General features: G+C 43.2%; 1 protein-coding gene across 1 annotated transcript; it reads right to left on the bottom strand.

Moving 5' to 3' along the window:
* Positions 1-4,312: 4,312 nt before the first annotated feature.
* LOC311101999 (G2/mitotic-specific cyclin-B2-like) lies at positions 4,313-20,683 on the bottom strand (the record flags this gene model as incomplete). The annotated part of the gene is made up of 9 exons (XM_084143223.1): positions 4,313-4,490; positions 4,666-4,844; positions 5,357-5,515; positions 7,339-7,494; positions 7,686-7,784; positions 8,827-8,999; positions 9,093-9,168; positions 9,608-9,730; positions 20,630-20,683. The coding sequence occupies 9 exons, from the start codon at positions 20,681-20,683 to the stop codon at positions 4,313-4,315; spliced, it is 1,197 nt and encodes a 398-aa protein (XP_083999349.1).

The following is a 20,683-nucleotide window of genomic DNA, read 5'->3' on the forward strand; positions in this document are numbered from 1 at the left end:
GACCCCATCCTTTCTGTTCTGATCACTAGACTACACACACTGTCAGCTGAATTTCAACTGTTGAGGAAAACACATTTGTCTCATGGAGAAGAGCTTTAAGTCAGCCATGGGACTTGAAAGCTGAATGATTGGTTAAAAATCGATGTAATAAACAATAGCTGACTAAATGAAATCTATTTGCAACGCAAGCTTTTTAGCGGGGCACAAAGTCATGTTCTGCATCTATATAGGCCCCTGAGAACTGACACTTTCTTGTACATGATGATACCCAATGGCAGGTTTCATTATGTTCTGGCTAAGCTTTTGTTTATAGGTAACTTTCTGTGGTGTTATTTTGTAAACAAAGGGCCACTAGGACAAACGTGCATGATGTGTATCAAACGTGCGCTGTCACAACCCGGGGCTTCTCCCCTACCCCTTATGTAACATCACAACTTCTGCAGTGCAGACACACTTGCTCTATTGTTTTAGTATGGTGGTTCACAACCATTTTCGGTTACTGTACCACCAACTGATTTTTGCTCAGCCTGGAGTACCCTGAAGTACCCCCTAATGTGCATTTTACCAGTAAGCCTATGGTCTCATGAGTCTTCTCAAGTACCCCCTGTGGATAGGCCAAGTACCCCCAGGGGTCCTAGTACCCCTGCTTGGGAACCATTGCTTTAGTACACGTTAACAAACGCCATATACAAAACGCACGAAATAAATCAGAAATAATTAGGCCTAATAAATAAATCAAAGAAAGAAAATGACAAAACTATATTTGTCAAATTTGTATGTATTTGCTTCTTAATAGTGGATAAAAAAGGCATGTTAAGCATGGTCAGCAGGTTTAAATCAAGTCAAAACGTCCACATAAAGCAACTTGGGTCAGTGCACTTTTCACATGAAATTGTTTTAAAAGTCTTAGTCTCAAAGTATAAAAAAAAAAAATCACCAACAGCTTACCTCCAATAATAATTTAGACTCTTTGCCACTGGTGGTTCACGTCACTTGAATATCGCTCCACCTCGCCTTGTTGTTGACTAGAGCACCTCATTTCTAGCTCTATCTTTCAACGTTTTCCTTATGTCATGTCTTCTCTGCGCGTCTATCGCTGCGTTTCTATTACATCTATCTCATTCAATTGATAAACTAGCTGCCGGGATGTGAAGACTACCTGTAGTCTAACGGTTAGTTCATTAAAGACAAGTCCCAGTCCCAAAATTGATCATCGGTACCCAACCTGAAAATGGCCCCGCTTCCTAGACCTCCCCTCGGGTTTCCACTAGATGCCACAGCCACAAAGTCAAAATTGGTTATAGGCCTATTGTAAAGATTCATGAAAACAAAAATTAGCTTTTTGTTCGTAATTTAAGGTTAGGCATAAGTTTAGCAGTATGGTTAAGGTTAAAGTTAGGTTTAAAATCACATTTTAAGAAGATACATTGTAGACATTTTCAGGGTGGTTTATGACTTTGTGGCTGTGGTAATTAGTGACGACCCTCCCCTTGCTGGAATTACAAACTGTTCCCGTCGATATTAAGGAGTTGCTCGTGCGCTGCACTCGAGACCCAATCTGGGAGGATTTAGCATAATAAATACTACTTAGTTTGCTGGGCACGTGTAGGGGTGGGACCGCATGAGTTCTGTGTTGAAGTGACTGCATGAGAACGTCAGGACTTGAATAAGAGAGGTGTGAATACAGTCATGATGTTTGGACAGAATATCATAAGAACTAACAGAGATCCTACATAATTCTATAGGGACAAAACTATTATGTTATTTCTAAACCATGTTTCATTGGGTTACTGGACTTGTTATGCTATAGACTAGGCTACACTAAATTAACAGCCTGTTGACTGGACTAATGAGATGAGACCAATAGGGCAGCATGGTGTGATTTTAAAATACATTTCTAGCATTCCCTATGGGAGAATAGGAATTGCTACATTTCACGTGTCTCTCAGATGTGAAATGTGCCATAGTTCATCAGTCAGCTGGTCCACAACTCGTCCATATGGCTCTCTTATGGCAAAATATGACGTATAGAATGCTTCTCAGCCAATGAATGCCACGGATCTGTTCGCGCACGTGAGCAGAGCCAAAGAAAGCGGGGTTAGGCAAATGAGCACATGCTGCAAGCAGCGCGAGCACGGTTGGTACAGACAGAGAGACTATAGACATCATAACGCCTCGATCACACGGGTAGTGTCTGGCATTTTGCTACACCAGAAGTAGTCATTTCCAATGGAACGCTGCGTTTGCCTTGCAGCGGCAGTTGCAGTGCGTTCTGTGTAGTGCAGACGTTGGATTTATCGAATGTATGCGTCAAACTGTACTCATAGACTGCTTGACAGAAATGGTAGCAGAAGGTGGATGTCGAAGTTTTGTAACACACATATCCAGATGATGCTGCGTCCCATTTTACGCAATAGTACCATCGGTGTGATCGAGGCGTTACCAGTGCCGTAGCGCGCAGTTCTGCAAGCAGCAGCAGTGCGTGGGTAAAGGCACCGAGTAAGCAAAGCGACCCCCCCACCCCCCACCAAAAAAGCCTTATTACAACCTGTGTTGTGATAATTGCGTTGTTTGCTCTATAACCTGTTAGTTACTATGCCTTGACACTGTGATATATAGGCTAAGGCCGAGACAATACGAAGACACAGTGGCAGAATAAATTCAACCACACATTTGTTTCATTACAAAACTGGAGAGCAACATCTGTCCGGTGAAGTCCACAAAACATATTGCATGTAACAAACAGTTACATGACCTACAGCATGGTCAAGCAAGTTAATGTTTCCTAAATTTTCGGACTACAAACAACTATTGATTTAGAACCACGGAGTTACCGCAAGTGGCAAAGAAAATAGGAGCCGCCTCCACTATTCCAGCACAATTTCAACTTCAACATAATCTAATCACCTATTCTTAGTCTAATACAGTGACAACTAAAAGATACCAAAAACGATTTAGTCCAATCAACCTAAGTTAAATAAGTGGCTGTCCATGGTAGATTTCTGTGTGTGCGCGTGCAAGTAGAAAAACATGTTGACTCACCCTACTTGTAGAGAAACGCCAATGCCATCATCTTTCATGTTGCCTAAACGGTCTATGACTCTGTCATACAGTACATGCTTTTAGTTTTTGTTGTCCTAGGCTACTTGGCTAAAATGCTTGTTTGCTAGCCTAACTTCCTTTCATTGGCAATGATGCGCCAGGCCAGCTAGTTAACATTAGCATACTACATCTAGCTACATGTTGAACTTCCATTCCCTCAGGCCAGAGGCACAATGTATCAATTTATAGTTGTATCAGAATCACCATTATCATCATTGGCCAGTACTGAGAATTAAGTAAAACCACAAGACCAAATACCCATCTCTGTCCATGGCTAATTTAGGAAAGGGATGATTTTAGTTAGCTAGCCACCGGAGGACAAGGACACAAATATATGCAACAATGAACGTTTTTTTGCTGTAAATGATGTTTGGCTTCTGATGTGATTGGTCTCAAGCCAAATCCAAACTGGCTTCCCTTGACACGTTTTTGTGTGCCAGGACCATTCACAGCTGAGCTCACTCAGTTTAGCACAATGCTGATTGGCTATTATTTTATTTTAAAAATATATCAAGGGAGGTCAAATGCTCGCTGGATTCCCTTGCATTCAATGCTATGGGCGGCAACAATGTCATACTCTTTCTGACCAGACAGCATCAGCTAGATAGCCAGGCTATATGAATAAGGGCAGGCAGAAACTTAGAGGTATCTTACAAAAAATGCCAGCAGACTGACATTTAGCAGCAGACAACTTTATTTAACATTATTAAAAAGTTCCAATAAACCATGTCACATTTAAACAATTGAAGCCTGCTTTGTCCCAACATTTTACAAGAAACAGTAAAAAAAAAAACTGACAGTCATCGGAAGACAAAACTTGTTATTTTTTGATTCACAATTAGATCCAAGATAAGAGCATAAAATAAATGTGGCACTGGCCAGTCCAGAACAGGCAGACAAGTCAGTTCAGTACTGCATATTATATTGATGTCCCCTTCCTCCCCCTCACACCTCTCCTTGATGTGGTGGGTCAAATGTATTCTCGCAAGCCTTCATCTCATCTCAAGCTTGCTCGTTTACAATATGAAATGTCTGTCTGAGGTAAAAGGTGACTGTAGGGGACCCTTTGCTAGTCAGTCCTCAATTAGGATGTCCGCCTCCCTGAATTCATCATAATGTAATCCTCATTCCTCCTACAATGGCCCATTCCCATAGAAAAACAGTGACACACACCCCACTCTCCTCTTCATGTGTAGGCTACTGTGGGGCTTCAAGTGTGTGTAGTGGGCAGGCCCAGCAGACAGGGGGCACTCAGCAGGGTCGGGTGGCTGCTGACGTGCATGGTCCCTGCTGTGGAGTACTTGAGGAAAGTAGCGCGGGTCTCTCTGCTCTGGGCCCGGGCTGCAGCCCCTGCCTGGATGAGCATTATCTTCAGCAGGGTCGTCTCACTGAAGGAGGCAGACAGGAGAAAGAGGTGGCGTCAAAAGACAACAGAAGAAGTACATTACACTTCAAAGTCTGATAGTGAAAATGATTGGGTATCATATGTCAAGTAGATTTGCAATCAGTGTGGAGACAATGATATTTTTTGGGGGGGACAATCAAGAAAGAGCTTATCCTCACCTGCCTACATGGATACTGGAGGCAACACACCAGGCAGTCTCTCCCTCTGGGGTGGGGGGCTCCTGCAGTACCCTGCGAGCCAGACAGAGGGCAGCACCAGCCAGGTGGGCAGCCAGGAACACCACACACTGTCCCTCCAGCAGAGAGAGCTCCAGCAGGTAACGGGCCATCCACACCACCTGCACGTAGAGACGAGTAAAGGGGATGTTCCAGGTTGTCTTTATTGCGGTTGTGCTGCACATCTCAGAAGATTACTAACATGTTCATGTGGACCTGATAATATGAGCAGCTTGACTAGCAACTAGGTTCAAGGGGTCATTTGGCCAATGTGGTTTCTGTCTGAACATTGAGGGCGCCACTTTCTCCTCCATAGCACTTGCTAAGTGATAATTGACGCTTCCGCATTGTGCGGTTCATTTCTGAAAGTTTCAAATCCCTATGAAGATGTCCAGTGAAGGCAGATATGCAATTTGTTGACATCACAACACGGCACCAACTTGGATACACATTATCCTGAATGCTAAACAATAAAACATCTGTTAAATGCACTGCTCTGTCATTTCATAGGGAACTCTCAGAGGCACTCCTATTGTTACATCACCAACATTTAGAGAATAAATAGCCAACATGGCATCCATTCTAAAACCTGGCCAAACTCTGCTCTGGGTTAAAGTGTTGAGGATTCACCCACCTTGGCGCTGCAGTGGGCGATTGAGGCAGAGAGGAGCAGGAAGTGCAGCGGAGAGCAGTGGGAAAGCTCAAACTTCAGCTCAGTGAGGACCCGGCGCTCCATACGGAGCAGCTGTCTATTGGAGTAGCCATTCTCCATGAGGAAGCACAGCTCAGACACCTGGAGGAGAGAGTGAGGGGGTTGGAGAATACTAGAGAAAGGCCTGGTCCAAAAACAACCCTGCCCAATGCCCTTCTCCTGTAGCTTCCACTGTCAGTGTTTGGAGGTCTGGAAGAACCCGACATACAGTGAGGGAAAAAAGTATTTGATCCCCTGCTGATTTTGTACGTTTGCCCACTGACAAAGACATGATCAGTCTATAATTTTAATGGTAGGTTTATTTGAACAGTGAGAGACAGAATAACAACAACAAAAATCCAGAAAAATGCATGTCAAAAATGTTATAAATTGATTTGCATTTTAATGAGGGAAATAAGTATTTGACCCCTCTGCAAAACATGACTTAGCACTTGGTGGCAAAACCCTTGTTGGCAATCAGAGGTCAGACGTTTCTTGTAGTTGGCCACCAGGTTTGCACACATCTCAGGAGGGATTTTGTCCCACTCCTCTTTGCAGATCTTCTCCAAGTCATTAAGGTTTTGAGGCTGACGTTTGGCAACTCGAACCTTCAGCTCCCTCCACAGATTTTCTATGGGATTAAGGTCTGGAGACTGGCTAGGCCACTCCAGGACCTTAATGTGCTTCTTCTTGAGCCACTCCTTTGTTGCCTTGGCCGTGTGTTTTGGGTCATTTTCATGCTGGAATACCCATCCACGACCCATTTACAATGCCCTGGCTGAGGGAAGGAGGTTCTCACCCAAGATTTGAAGGTACATGGCCCCGTCCATCGTCCCTTTGATGCGGTGAAGTTGTCCACCCCCAAAGAATAATGTTTCCACCTCCATGTTTGACGGTGGGGATGGTGTTCTGGGGGTCATAGGCAGCATTCCTCCTCCACCAAACACGGCGAGTTGAGTTGATGCCAAAGAGCTCAATTTTGGTCTTATCTGACCACAACACTTTCACCCAGTTCTCCTCTGAATCATTCAGATGTTCATTGGCAAACTTCAGACGGGCCTGTATATGTGCTTTCTTGAGCAGGGGGACCTTGCGGGCGCTGCAGGATTTCAGTCCTTCACGGCGTAGTGTGTTACCAATTGTTTTCTTGTTGACTATGGTCCCAGCTGCCTTGAGATCATTGACAAGATCCTCCCGTGTAGTTCTGGGCTGATTCCTCACCGTTCTCATGATCATTGCAACTCCACGAGGTGAGATCTTGCATGGAGCCCCAGGCCGAGGGAGATTGACAGTTATTTTGTGATTCTTCAATTTGCGAATAATCGCACCAACTGTTGTCACCTTCTCACTAAGCTGCTTGGCGATGGTCTTGTAGCCCATTCCAGCCTTGTGTAGGTCTACAATCTTGTCCCTGACATCCTTGGAGAGCTCTTTGGTCTTGGCCATGGTGGAGAGTTTGGAATCTGATTGATTGCTTCTGTGGACAGGTGTCTTTTATACAGGTAACAAGCTGAGATTAGGAGCACTCCCTTTAAGAGTGTGCCCCTAATCTCAGCTCGTTACCTGTATAAAAAGACACCTGGGAGCCAGAAATCTTTCTGATTGAGAGGGGGTCAAATACTTATTTCCCTCATTAAAATGCAAATCAATTTATAACATTTTTGACATGCGTGTTTCTGGATTTTTTTGTTGTTATTCTGTCTCTCACTGTTCAAATAAACCTACCATTAAAATTATAGACTGATCATTTCTTTGTCAGTGGGCAAACATACAAAATCAGCAGGGGATCAAATACTTTTTTCCCCCTCACTGTATATCCAACGCTTACTTGATTATGCACACCAAGCTATGCATAATGGCTTCAGTGAGGGAAAACGTTGGTGGAGAACACCATATGTATCTGACCCAGGTCTGATGTAGAATACCTCAGGGAGAAGACACTCTTCTTTCTTGGCAGCCAGGAAGAGACATACCACTCCCAGCAGCTGCAGTTTGGCTGTGTTCACCTTGATCTGGTGTAGACAGCGGTTCAGGAGGTGGACAGACAGGTAGAGGGTCTCCTCTGAGAAATGGAAAACCTCCTGTAAGAGGAAGGAAGGAGTGATGGGGAGCACACAGTGAATTCTACCACATACATTTTGTCTTAGGTAAGCTGAAGGGCACCTACTTAAAAACTTCTTCACTATGGAGGGTCAACCTGTTGTCAAGTGCGCATTTCCTAAATCAGGAAATCCTTTTAGATAAATAGTAGAGGGACTCGAGGGCAACTCACATGGACTTGGATGAGCCAGTCGACCAGAATGGCGCGGGTGGCGTTTGTGAATGGTCTGGGTAGGTCTGCATTGGGGAAGGTGAACCGCAACTGACTTCTCTGGAAAAGAAGACCATGTCAATGAATAACAAAATAACTTCACTAGCTTGGTTTCCATCCAATTGGCGAAAGACTTTCATGCGGATATTCAAACACATTCCCCATCAGTGGTGTTTCCACCAAACTGACTCGTTGCAGATCAAAATCAGTGCGTGACGTAGTGCACAAAATTTACTTTATCTCTGAAGTTCTCATGTACCGAAAACTCTACCGATAGTTTTGTCACAAAAACTGTTGCGTTAAATAGCAATTGTGCCTACTCCGGTCTTGGCACACCATGTCATCGCGTGACTCAAAGTTAATGGTTGCTAAATCAATATCTCGCCGACACAAAAAGATCCCACCATGTTGAACGAACAAATGATCTGTCTGCATTTATAAAATTGTACCAAAACATCCTGTTGCATCACAGCGGTTGTGATTTTATTTTTAAAAAAATTATACGGTATGACTCTACGCACATATAAACTGTGGATGGAAACGTGGTTAGTGATTGTAAGCTCCTGAGTGGCGCAGTGGTCTAAGGCACTGCATCGCAGGGCTAACTGTGCCACTAGAGATCCTGGTTCGAATCCAGGCTCTGTCGCAGCCGGCCGCGACCGGGAGACTCATGGGCGGCGCACAATTGGTCCAGCGTTGTCCAGGGTAGGGGAGGGAATGGCCGGCAGGGATGTAGCTCAGTTGATAGAGCATGGCGTTTGCAACGCCAGGGTTGTGGGTTCGATTCCCATGGGGGGCCAGTATAATTTTTTTTATAAAAATAAAGGGTATTCACTAACTGTAAGTCGCTCTGGATAAGAGCGTCTGCTAAATGACTAAAATGTATGTAATGTAAATGTAATGTAAATGTAATTGAAATGTAGAGCGATTCTGGACTAATAATACAAGCCTCCTCCCAATCTTGATCAACTTTCCTAAGTTGCGACAAGAGTGTGAGCTAAAGCCTAGGAATTAACTCTGGGATCTAACAAGACTCCCTGGGTCTGAGTCAAGGTTACTCATTACATGGCTCCACCTCTATTACACCCCCACCCCCCCTCACCATCATGTCAGAGAAGATGTCCCATGCGTAGCTCCTGTCATAGATAAGCCCCAGCGTCTCCATGGCCAGCTCAGTCTCATGACGCAGCAGGCCAGGCACCAACGCCTGCAGGCTATAGAGACCCTGGAGGCCATGGAGGTAGAGCAGCACAGCCTCTTCCTCCATACAGCCATCTGACCATAGTAGAGAGAGGGTTAACTTAGTACAGACACAAGGCTAACATACAATTATATGCTATATTTGGTACAGAAGTATATTGCAGTGACCTGAATGTGAGGGGCTGTCGTCCTCATGGAAGCCAATGATAATGCCATCGTCTGTCGACACAGGCAGCCTCCAGGCCTGCTCAGACATACACAGCAGGACAATTAAATTAACACAGAGCGTGGCATAGAGGAAGGATAAGATGTCAAAACATAAGGTATTGTTAAGAGTGCATTAATATGGAGACTCCACATACTGTTCTGAGACTTCAATAAAGGATTTGATCTGAAGCGTACTTGAGGCATAAAGACTAGAAAGAGCATTCAACGGGGTGAGAGACACAGCAATGAGTATAGGCACTTGAATGTGGGCCCTCGCAGCTGGGGTCTATTCATTACGCCGATTCTGTTGCAAAACATTTCTTAAACGGAAGCAAACTGAATAGAACCTCACTGAATTTGTCCAATAGAAACTCAAATTTTACTGTTTGGACTAATGACTACACTCCAGAACAGACGGAAGAGGAAATGGAATAGAAGGGAGGTCAGGCTATGGCAGAAGGAGAGAAGTGGCGTACCCATCTGCGCTCTGGCTCAGTCTTCTGGTGGGTCCCCCTGGGCTCTCCCTCCTGGGGCTGCCAGCGCTCTTTGGGCACACAGGCATTGGCCAAGGCTCTTAAGGGGGCTCGTCTCTCTTCGGCAGCCTGTTTTGGAGGCAGCCAAAAATACATCTTAGTGACAGATCGAAATGTACAGAAATGGTTACCTTGAGGAAAATGGGGGAGGGTCATGCTTTTTCAATTTCAGTAAAGCGGAGGGTTTAGTAATTTCTTTATCTAGTCCAGGGGAGGGTCATGTAATTTGTGATTGACGAAATGTCAATATTTCTCAGTGTTTTAGAATGAGTTGCTTATTAGGAGAGATAGATATACATACACACACACACACACACACACACACACACACACACACACACACACACACACACACACACACACACACACACACACACACACACACACACACACATACAGTGAGGGAAAAAAGTATTTGATCCCCTGCTGATTTTGTACGTTTGCCCACTGACAAAGAAATGATCAGTCTATAATTGTAATGGTAGGTTTATTTGAACAGTGAGAAACAGAATAACAACAACAAAAATCCAGAAAAACGCATGTCAAAAATGTTATAAATTGATTTGCATTTTAATGAGGGAAATAAGTATTTGACCCCCTCTCAATCAGAAAGATTTCTGGCTCCCAGGTGTCTTTTATACAGGTAACAAGCTGAGATTAGGAGCACACTCTTAAAGGGAGTGCTCCTAATCTCAGCTTGTTACCTGTATAAAAGACACCTGTCCACAGAAGCAATCAATCAGATTCCAAACTCTCCACCATGGCCAAGACCAAAGAGCTCTCCAAGGATGTCAGGGACAAGATTGTAGACCTACACAAGGCTGAAATGGGCTACAAGACCATCGCCAAGCAGCTTGGTGAGAAGGTGACAACAGTTGGTGCGATTATTCGCAAATGGAAGAAACACAAAATAACTGTCAATCTCCCTCGGCCTGGGGCTCCATGCAAGATCTCACCTCGTGGAGTTGCAATGATCATGAGAACGGTGAGGAATCAGCCCAGAACTACACGGGAGGATCTTGTCAATGATCTCAAGGCAGCTGTCACCAAGAAAACAATTGGTAACACACTACGCCGTGAAGGACTGAAATCCTGCAGCGCCCGCAAGGTCCCCATGCTCAAGAAAGCACATATACATGCCCGTCTGAAGTTTGCCAATGAACATCTGAATGATTCAGAGGAGAACTGGGTGAAAGTGTTGTGGTCAGATGATACCAAAATGGAGCTCTTTGGCATCAACTCAACGTGTTTGGAGGAGGAGGAATGCTGCCTATGACCCCAAGAACACCATCCCCACCGTCAAACATGGAGGTGGAAACATTCTTTGGGGGTGTTTTTCCTGCTAAGGGGACAGGACAACTTCACCGCATCAAAGGGACGATGGACGGGGCCATGTACCGTCAAATCTTGGGTGAGAACCCCCTCAGCCAGGGCATTGAAAATGGGTATTCCAGGATGACAATGACCCAAAACACACGGCCAAGGCAACAAAGGAGTGGCTCAAGAAGAAGCACAGTAAGGTCCTGGAGTGGCCTAGCCAGTCTCCAGACCTTAATCCCATAGAAAATACGTGGAGGGAGCTGAAGGTTCGAGTTGCCAAACGTCAGCCTCGAAACCTTAATGACTTGGAGAAGATCTGCAAAGAGGAGTGGGACAAAATCCCTCCTGAGATTAAATTATCAGTTTCTCTGGTTTTACTATTGATAGGTATGTGTTTGGGTAAAAATAACATTTTTGTTTTATTCTATAATCTACTGACAACATTTCTCCCAAATATTTTCATTTAGAGCATTTATTAGCAGAAAATGACAACTGGTCAAAATAACAAAAATGATGCCGTGTTGTCAGACCTTGAATAAGGCAAAGAAAATAAGTTCATGTTCATTTTTAAACAACACAATAGTAATGTTTTAATTTCGGAAGAGTTCAGAAATCAATATTTGGTGGAATAACCCTGATTTTCAATCACAGCTTTCATGCGTCTTGGCATGCTCTCCACCAGTCTTTCACATTGATGTTGGGTGACTTTATGCCACTCCTGGCACAAATATTCAAGCAGCTCGGCTTTGTTTGATGGCTTGTGACCATCCATCTTCCTCTTGATGACATTCCAGAAGTTTTCAATGGGGTTCAGGTCTGGAGATTGGGCTGGCCATGACAGGGTCTTGTCTTGATCTGGTGGTCCTCCATCCACACCTTGATTGACCTGGCTGTGTGGCGTGGTTTGGCGCAATGGCGTGGGGAACAATGTCAGAGCAAAAGGAAGCAAGTTTTCTTCCAGGACAACCTTGTACGTGGCTTGATTCATGAGTCCTTCACAAAGACAAATCTGCCCGATTCCAGCCTTGCTGAAGCACCCCCAGATCATCACAGATTCTCCACCAAATTTCACAGTGGGTGCGAGACACTGTGGCTTGTAGGCCTCTCCAGGTCTCCATCTAACCATTAAACGACCAGGTGTTGGACAAAGCTGAAAATTGGACTCATCAGAGAAGATGGCCTTACTCCAGTCCTCTATGGTCCAATCCTTATGGTCTTTTGCAAACCTCAGCCTGGCTCTTCTTTGCTTCTCATTGGTGAAGGGCTTTTTTCTAGCTTTGCACGACTTCAGCCCTGCCCCTAGGAGCCTGTTTCGGACCGTCCTCGCCATTTACTTCACTCCAGCTGCCGTTTGCCATTCTTTTTGTAGGTCACTTGATGTCATCCTACGGTTGTTGAGTGACATTCGAATGAGTTGGCAGTCATCCCGGTCAGTAGAGTCGTTTTCGCCCTCTGCCGGTCTGTAGCTTTGTTGTCCCCAACGTCTGCTGCTTGACCTTGTTCTTATGAACCGCAGTCTTTGAAATTATAAGGATGGAAGCAACCTGTGGCCTACTGTATCCCTCTGCCAGTAAAGCCAGATTGACCCCTTCTTTTCCTCACTCAAAACTTTCCTTTTCAAGTCTTTTGGCATGGTCAGTAGTTATTTTTTGATTAATATTACTTTTGAGGTACTATTAACACTGTTTTTGCCATCCAGCTGGTCCTATTGCAAGAGGATAGTGATGACCACAGCAGTGGTTTTTATACTTTTTCTCGTTAAAAATAAGATTTGGTTCATGTGATCACCTAATCAGTACCTAATTCAGTAGAATGAGGTGTGCCTGTGTTGGAATTCAACAGACACAGGTATGGAATTGCTGTCATACATGTAGAGATGCAGATTTAAGAAACATTTGCAGTGGTCTCTTAATTCTTTCCACAGATATATATACACACACACACACCATTCGGAAAGTATTCAGACCCCTTGACTTTTTCCACTTTGTCATGTTACAGCCTTATTCTAAAATTGATTCAATTGTCCCCCCCCCCCATAAACCTACACACAATACCCCATAATGACAAAGATCAACCAGGTTTTTATAAAATGTTAGCAAATGTATAAAACATTGTTTGAAATATCACATTTACATAAGTATTCAGACCCTTTACTCAGTACTTGGTTGAAGCACCTTTGGCAGCGATTACAGCCTTGAGTCGTCTTGGGTATGACGCTACAAGCTTGGCACACCTGTATTTGGGCAGTTTCTCCCATTCTTCTCTGCAGATCCTCTCAAGCTCTGTCAGGTTGAATGGGGAGTGTCGCTGCACAGCTATTTTGAGGTCTCTCCAGAGATGTTCGATCGGGTTCAAGTCCGGGCTCTGGCTGGGCCAATCAAGGACATTAAGAGACTTTTCCTGAAGCCACTCCTGTGTTGTCTCGGCTGTGTGCTTAGGGTCGTTGTCCTGTTGGAAGGTGAACCGTCGCCCCAGTCTGAGGTCCTGAGCAGGTTTTCATCAAGGATCTCTGTACTTTGCTCCGTTCATCTTTCCCTCGATCCTGACTAGTCTCACAGTCCCTTCCGCTGAAAAACATCCCCACAGCATGATGTTGCCATGACCATGCTTCACCGTAGGGTTGTTGCCAGGTTTCCTCAAGACGTGACGCTTGGCCTTCAGGCCAAAGAGTTCAAACTTGGTTTCATCAGACCAGAAAATCTTGTTTCTCATGGTCTGAGAGTCCTTTAGTTGCCTTTTGGCAAACTCCAAGCGGGCTGTCATGTGCCTTTTACTGAGGAGTGGCTTCCATCTGGCCACTCTACCATAAAGGCCTGATTGGTGGAGTGCTGCAGAGATGGTTGTCCTTCTGGAAGGTTCTCCCATCTCCACAGAGGAACTCTGGAGCTCTAGGAAGTGTCTTGGTGGTTCCAAACTTCTTCCATTTAAGAATGATGGAGGCCACTGTGTTCTTGGGGACCTTTAATGCTGCAGACATTTGTTGGTACCCTTCCCCAGATCTGTGCCTCGACACAATTCTGTCTCGGAGCTGTACGGACAATTCCTTCGACCTCATGGCTTGGCTTTTGCTCTGCCATGCACGGTCAACCGTGAGACCTTACATAGTCAGGTGTGTGCCTTTCCAAATAATGTCCAATCAATTGAACTTACCACAGGTGGACTCCAATCAAGTTGTAGAAACATCAAGGATGATCAATGGAAACAGGATTCACCTGAGCTCAATTGTGAGTATCATTGTAAGGGTCTGAATACTTATGTAAATAAGTTATTTGTTTTTTTTATACATTTGGTAACATTTCTAAAAAACTTTTTTCGCTTTGTCATTATGGGGTACTGTGTGTAGATTGAGGGAAAAAAACAATTAAAATCAATTTTAGAATAAGGCTGTAACGTAACAAAATGTGGACAAAGTCAGGGGTCTGAATACTTTCTGAATGCAAAGTGTGTACATACACTACCAGTCAAAAGTTTGGACACACCTACTCATTCAAGGTTTTTATTTAATTTTTTACATTGTAGAATAATAGTGAAGACATCAAAACTATGACATAACACATATGGAATCATGTAGTAACCAAAAAAGTTTTAAACAAATCCAAATATATTTTATATTTGAGATTCTTCAAATAGCCACCCTTTGCCTTGATGACAGCTTTGCACACTCTTGGCATTCTCTCAATCAGCTTCATGAGGTAGTCACCTGGAATGCATTTCAATTAACAGGTATGCCTTCTTAAAAGTTAATTTGTGGATTTTCTTTTCAGACAATCAGTTGTGTTGTGACAAGGTAGGGGGGGGGGGGGTATACAGAAGATATCCCTATTTGGTAGAAGACCAAGTCCATACTATGGCAAGAACAGCTCAAATAAGCAAAGAGAAATAACAGTCCATCATTACTTTAAGACATGAAGGTCAGTCAATACGGAAAATTAAGAACTTTTAACGTTTCTTCAAGTGCAGTCGCAAAAACCATCTATGATGAAACTGGTTCTCATGAGGACCGCCACAGGAAAGGAAGACCCAGAGTTACCTCTGCTGCAAAGGATAAGTTCATTAGAGTTACCAGCCTCAGAAATTGCAGCCCAAATAAATGCTTCAGAGTTCAAGTCACAGACACATCAACTGTTCAGAGGGGAATGTGTGAATCAGGCCTTAATGGTCGGATTTCTGCAAAGAAACCACTACTAAAAAGGACACCAATAAGAAGAAGAGACCTGCTTGGGCCACGAAACACGAGCAATGGACATTAGACCAGTGGAAAGTTGTCCTTTGGTCTGGAGTCCAAATTTGATATTTTTGGTTCCAACCGTCGTGTCTTTGTGAGATGCGGTGTGGGTGAACGGATGATCTCCGCATGTGTAGTTCCCACTGTAAAGCATGGATGAGGAGGCGTTATGGTGTGGGGGTGCTTTGCTGGTTACACTGTGTGATTTATTTATAATTCAAGGCACACTTAACCAGCATTGCTACCACAGCATTCTGCAGCAATACACCATCCCATCTGGTTTGGGCTTAGTGGGACTCTCATTTGTTTTTCAACAGGACAATGACCCAACACACCTCAAGGCTGTGTAAGGGCTATTTTACCAAGAAGGAGAGTAATGGAGTGCTGCATCAGATGACCTGGCCTCCACAATCCCCCGACCTCAACTCAATTGAGATGGTTTGGGATGAATCAGACGGCAGAGTGAAGGAAAAGCAGCCAACAAGTGCTCAGCATATGTGGGAACTCCTTCAAGACTGTTGGAAAAGCATTCCAGGTGAAGCTGGTTGAGATAATGCCAAAAGTGTGCAAAGCTGTCAAGGCAAAGGGTGACTATTTGAAGAATCTCAAATATAAAATATTTTAAATTTGTTAACACTTTTTTGGTTACTACATAATTCCATATATGTTATGTCATAGTTGATGTATTCAGTAGTATTCTACAATTAGAAAATAGTCAAAATAAAGAAAAACCCTTGAAAGAGTAGGTGTGTCCAAACTTTTGACTGGTACTGTACATACATATCAATGTGTGCGTGATGCCGCCCCTCATCTCAGACTTACCGCTGGGCGCGCAATATTAAGTGCGCCTGTGTGGTCTCAATCAAATGATCCATAGGCTACGAAGCACAGATCAAAGTTATATTTCTAAGATGGTGTATTTCTAAGATGCTGGGATGGTGTAAATAAAACTAGGCTGCATTTACCCACTGCAATAGATATTCCAACCCTGTGCCCATCTGCTCTGCTCTTGCTGATCAAAACAAGTTTGTGTGTGCTTCTTAACCAATGGCTGTGATGTGTAGGGCTACGGTGACAGTTCAGGAGGACAGTCAAAGGTTTCTTCCGAAAATAGTTTTGGATTAGTCCTAGTCCCCCCAAAAAATACACCATCTTGTGCGCAGACTAGCCTGTAGCCTTTGTTCTGTTCAGTTTGAGAAGGAGAGCGCGAAGATGAGAAAGCGCACCGGAGGTCAACTTTGATAGCTTGCTACTACTACTAAATTATAATTGATTCTTATTAAAAACAATGTTTCTTGCCCATGATGCATTTATCAGATTTATTGACTTCACAATACGCCTGATTCGAGTAACTTACATTACATCTGATGCATATTGGGATATCATTGTTTCGTTTCTTTGACATTCAGAGGCTGACTTTGCTTGGGAGGTGATCTATTCTGAACAAAAATATAAACGTAACATGTAAAAAGTGTTGGTCCCATTTTTCAAAATATCCCAGAAATGTTCTATACGCACAAAAACCTTAGTTCTCTCAAATGTTCTGCACAAATTTGTTTACATCCCTGTTAGTGAGCATTTCTCCTTTGCCAAGATAATCCATCCACCCGACAGGTGCTGCATATCAAGAAGCTGATTAAACAGCATGATCTTTACACAGGTGCACCTTGTGTTGGGGACAATAAATGGCCACTATAATGTACAGTTTTGTCACACAATACAATGCCACAGATGTCTCAAGTTGAGGGAGCATGCAATTGGCATGTGGACTGCAGGAATGTCCCACAGAGCTGTTGCCAGATAATTAAATGTTCATTTCTCTACCATGAGCCAATGTTGTTTTAGAGAATTTGGCAGTACGTCCAACCGACCTCACAACCGCAGACGTGTAACCACGCCAGCCCAGGGCCTCCATATCCAGCTTCTTCACCTGCGGGACCGTCTGAGACCAGCCACCCAGAGAGCTGATGAAACTGAGGAGTATTTCTGTCTGTCATAAAGCCCTTTTGTGGGGAAAAACTCATTCTGATTGGCTGGGCCTGGCTCCCCTGTGCTTATGCCTTCCCAGGCCCACCCATTTGCCTTTAAATAAATGTGTATTTAATGTTCAAGCACTCTTATTGGTTGGTTCAATTCCGATTACAATAAGGCGTGTTGTTATTGGCCCCGCTTGCAGATATGGGGAGATCGCGAACGTCAGGTCTCCCAAGTATGAAAATATGATGCAAGGCATATGTCACGTTCTGAATACTGTATTCCATTTTTATATTTTACAATGTGTACAAGTTCGCTGTACATTCCTGATTCATACATGTGTGGGTATATGGTACCTGTTAGGGATTGAGGGGCTTTCTGGGATGTGCTTTGGTATATGATTGCTGTATATAAATGTGTTAGCTAGCATGCACCGATGTAATGGTCACATAAGCTCACTGCTAACACAGTTTTCATGCTACATATTTTACAATCGACAGCCATCAACATCATTAAGCCTTGCAGAACTAACGTGCTGTTTCCTATTTTATCACAGATAATAAATAAACGATCAACTGGGACCACTGGCTGGGGTGATTTCTTTGAACTAAACACAATGCAAGGAGAGTATGATTAACATATGTTACACCCCTGCCCAGTCATGTGAAATCCATAGATTAGGGCCTAATTTATTTATTTCAATTGACTGATTTCCTCATATGAACTGTAACTCAGTAAAATCGTAGAAATTGTTGCATGGTAGTTAATATTTTTGTTCAGTATAATTCTGTCACTATTAATTGATTAAGCTATTCACTTTATGTACAATAGAAGATGTTTAAACTGTGGGGATCTAGATGTGATGACTAGCTTAGAAAGAATGCATTAATTATTAAACATAAAAGGTTTGTACTGTACTGATATAAATTGTTTCACATAACAAGCTGTGATTCATGTGAGGAACGTTAGGGGGTAGGATGAGATAAGACTTGTATTTCTCACAGACACGAACACTGCCTCTTTGTGATCTGTGAACCGTCCAAGGACGTAGGTACAAGGAGTACAGGGGAACAGTGTCTATGGGTGATGACTCTACAGGTTGTGATGATAACAAACTTATGCCTGGCAACAGTGGAGCGCCAAGGGACTGGGACCAGCCTGTGCGCCAACGATTGGCTGAGTAAGTCTAAACCACGCTCAGTCTCTACTCTGATTGGCCAGCAGGGAGCGGGAACTATCTCTGTCAGAGTATTTTAAGAAGAACTCATAACAATGGCTTAGTTCTCTGAGTGCCCTGCGTGGTATTTCAGTGGACCCGTATATACGAACATCATATTTACCATTGAAGTGGTTTGCATTAATTAAAATACTAGTCTATTTTAGAATAAGTGTATTGACCTCTTTTGTTCCTATACCAGATTTGAATTGACGCAACTTAACAAAACCCAGACAGGTTTTAGGGAAACACGTGTGACCTTCTCTCGTTGGGTTATGTCATGGAAGAAGAGTAGCCAGCAGTTAAAGCTTACATTTGTCTGTCGGTAGGCGTACTCTGCCTGGGGTGGCAAGGTAGGCATAACGTTTTTAAGTATCTCTGTCCATTATTAGCCTGTAATTTAGGTAATTTGTGTGGGATAAAAAAAAAAATCCGCTAATATGTAAAAAGTACGTAGAATTGCATGAAATGTTTGTAAAAGGCTTTATTTTTATTTTTATATAATAGGCACACCAAAACAGCCAAATACTCCATCTAAACGTGAACCAATTTTCAATTGCGGTTCTAGAAACATAAATTCCTCTACTTTTATATCACATCAAAATTATTTTACAAATGCAAAATACACTCTTACTGTACACAGTTGCAGCCAACAGTATTTTTTAGTCACGACATGTTTGTGGCGTCCGTCATCCGTTTACACAGGTGTTCGGATATGCAGATACTGTAGCTAATTAACACAAGGTAGTCACCTCAGTCTTCCGTCTGTTTTCCACCAACAAGCGCTGTGACATGGAAATATGGCCATGTAGAAACCATAACCCTATATAGGTGTGTATCAATTTAACCTTTTGTTTTTAGAAAAGTATTTATTGCGGATATGAAAGGTATTTATGTTTCATAAACCGTACCACAAGCAATGTGTGTTAGGGTGTTCACACTTGGTCCCTTTCAGCCAATTTTTGTACTCAGTGCGATTCGCTTAAGTGTATGTTCAGTGTGAACACTACAAAAGGAACTCAGACCGCTCAAAAGAGCCCCCGTAGCCAACCGAACTGAGACCATCTCGAAAGGTGGTCTGAGTTTGGTTCGCTTGAATTTCTCGGTCCGGTTCCCTTTTTTAGGGCAATGTGCACACAAAGCTTCCCAGGTGCGCTTGTCATTATTCCTGCACCACACATGAGTGATTGTACAAAACGTTTGTAGTAAAGATTATTTGTTTGCAGTATTTGATCTATAGGCCAAGACAGCGTCATAATCTGATTATTCGATTGTGGCGTTTGAATAGTGTGAGAAGACAACATAGTTGGTGAGAATCACAACATATGGTACAAAATCAATTATAGCTCTTAAAGGGGCAGTAGCCTTAATCTGCAGTTCTTATTCTGCTATTTATTCTGTAACCAATAATATTTACAAGTTAATAGTAGCTTCTGATTAAAATTGTTATGTCTCATCTTTTAACTAAATGCAATCTATTAGCTTCCTAAATGTAATTAGGTAGGCTATATATAGCTGTTCAATAACACGTTCTGATGGAATGGCTTGTCCTGCACTTAGTAAAAACCCGGAGTGCATTGAGTGAATGTTGGAAAAAGATCTTGGTTCGTTTCTAAACATAGCAATGTGAATGCAAAGAGGACTGAGGCATAAAAAAAGGTAATGTGAACTGGCAAAAGAGTTGAGTCCTAATTCAAAGGCAGTACAAAAAAACTAGTTATTTTGCCTTTTCATGTTTTTTTTTTACCTTCACATTTTAGTCATTTAGCAGACGCTCTTATCCTGAGCGACTTACAGTTAGTGAGTGCATACATTTTTCATACAGGCCCCCCGTGGGAAACGAACCCACAACCCTGGCGTTGCAAGCGCCATGATCTACCAACTGAGCTACAGAAGGCCAGAATATACTAAAAAGGTCTGAGATCGGTTATTTTAAAAGACGACTATTTGTGAAAACACGCTTAACAAATCTCCCCCGTACAGAAGATGCCTTCGTCCAATGACATCTGTAATGTAATGGAACTGAGCGTCATGATCAAGGGCTACACATTTTCTATGAAACCATTCCCACCCAAACCCAGAAAGTTCATATTCAGTTGTTTTACTTGGGAAGGAATAAACAAACGCGCAGGTGTGGATCACCTGTGCTGCGCGCATGTAAATGTTTGGACACATTATAGGACGTCGAATATACAAAACTTTACGCATTCTATTTCAACTTCAAACTCACCTTCTTGTGCAAGTCCAGCAGTGGCATGGAATCGCAGAATCCGGTCTTGGCCAT

Source organism: Coregonus lavaretus, assembly GCF_964263955.1.
Source record: "Coregonus lavaretus genome assembly, chromosome: 26".
NCBI lineage: Eukaryota > Metazoa > Chordata > Actinopteri > Salmoniformes > Salmonidae > Coregonus > Coregonus lavaretus.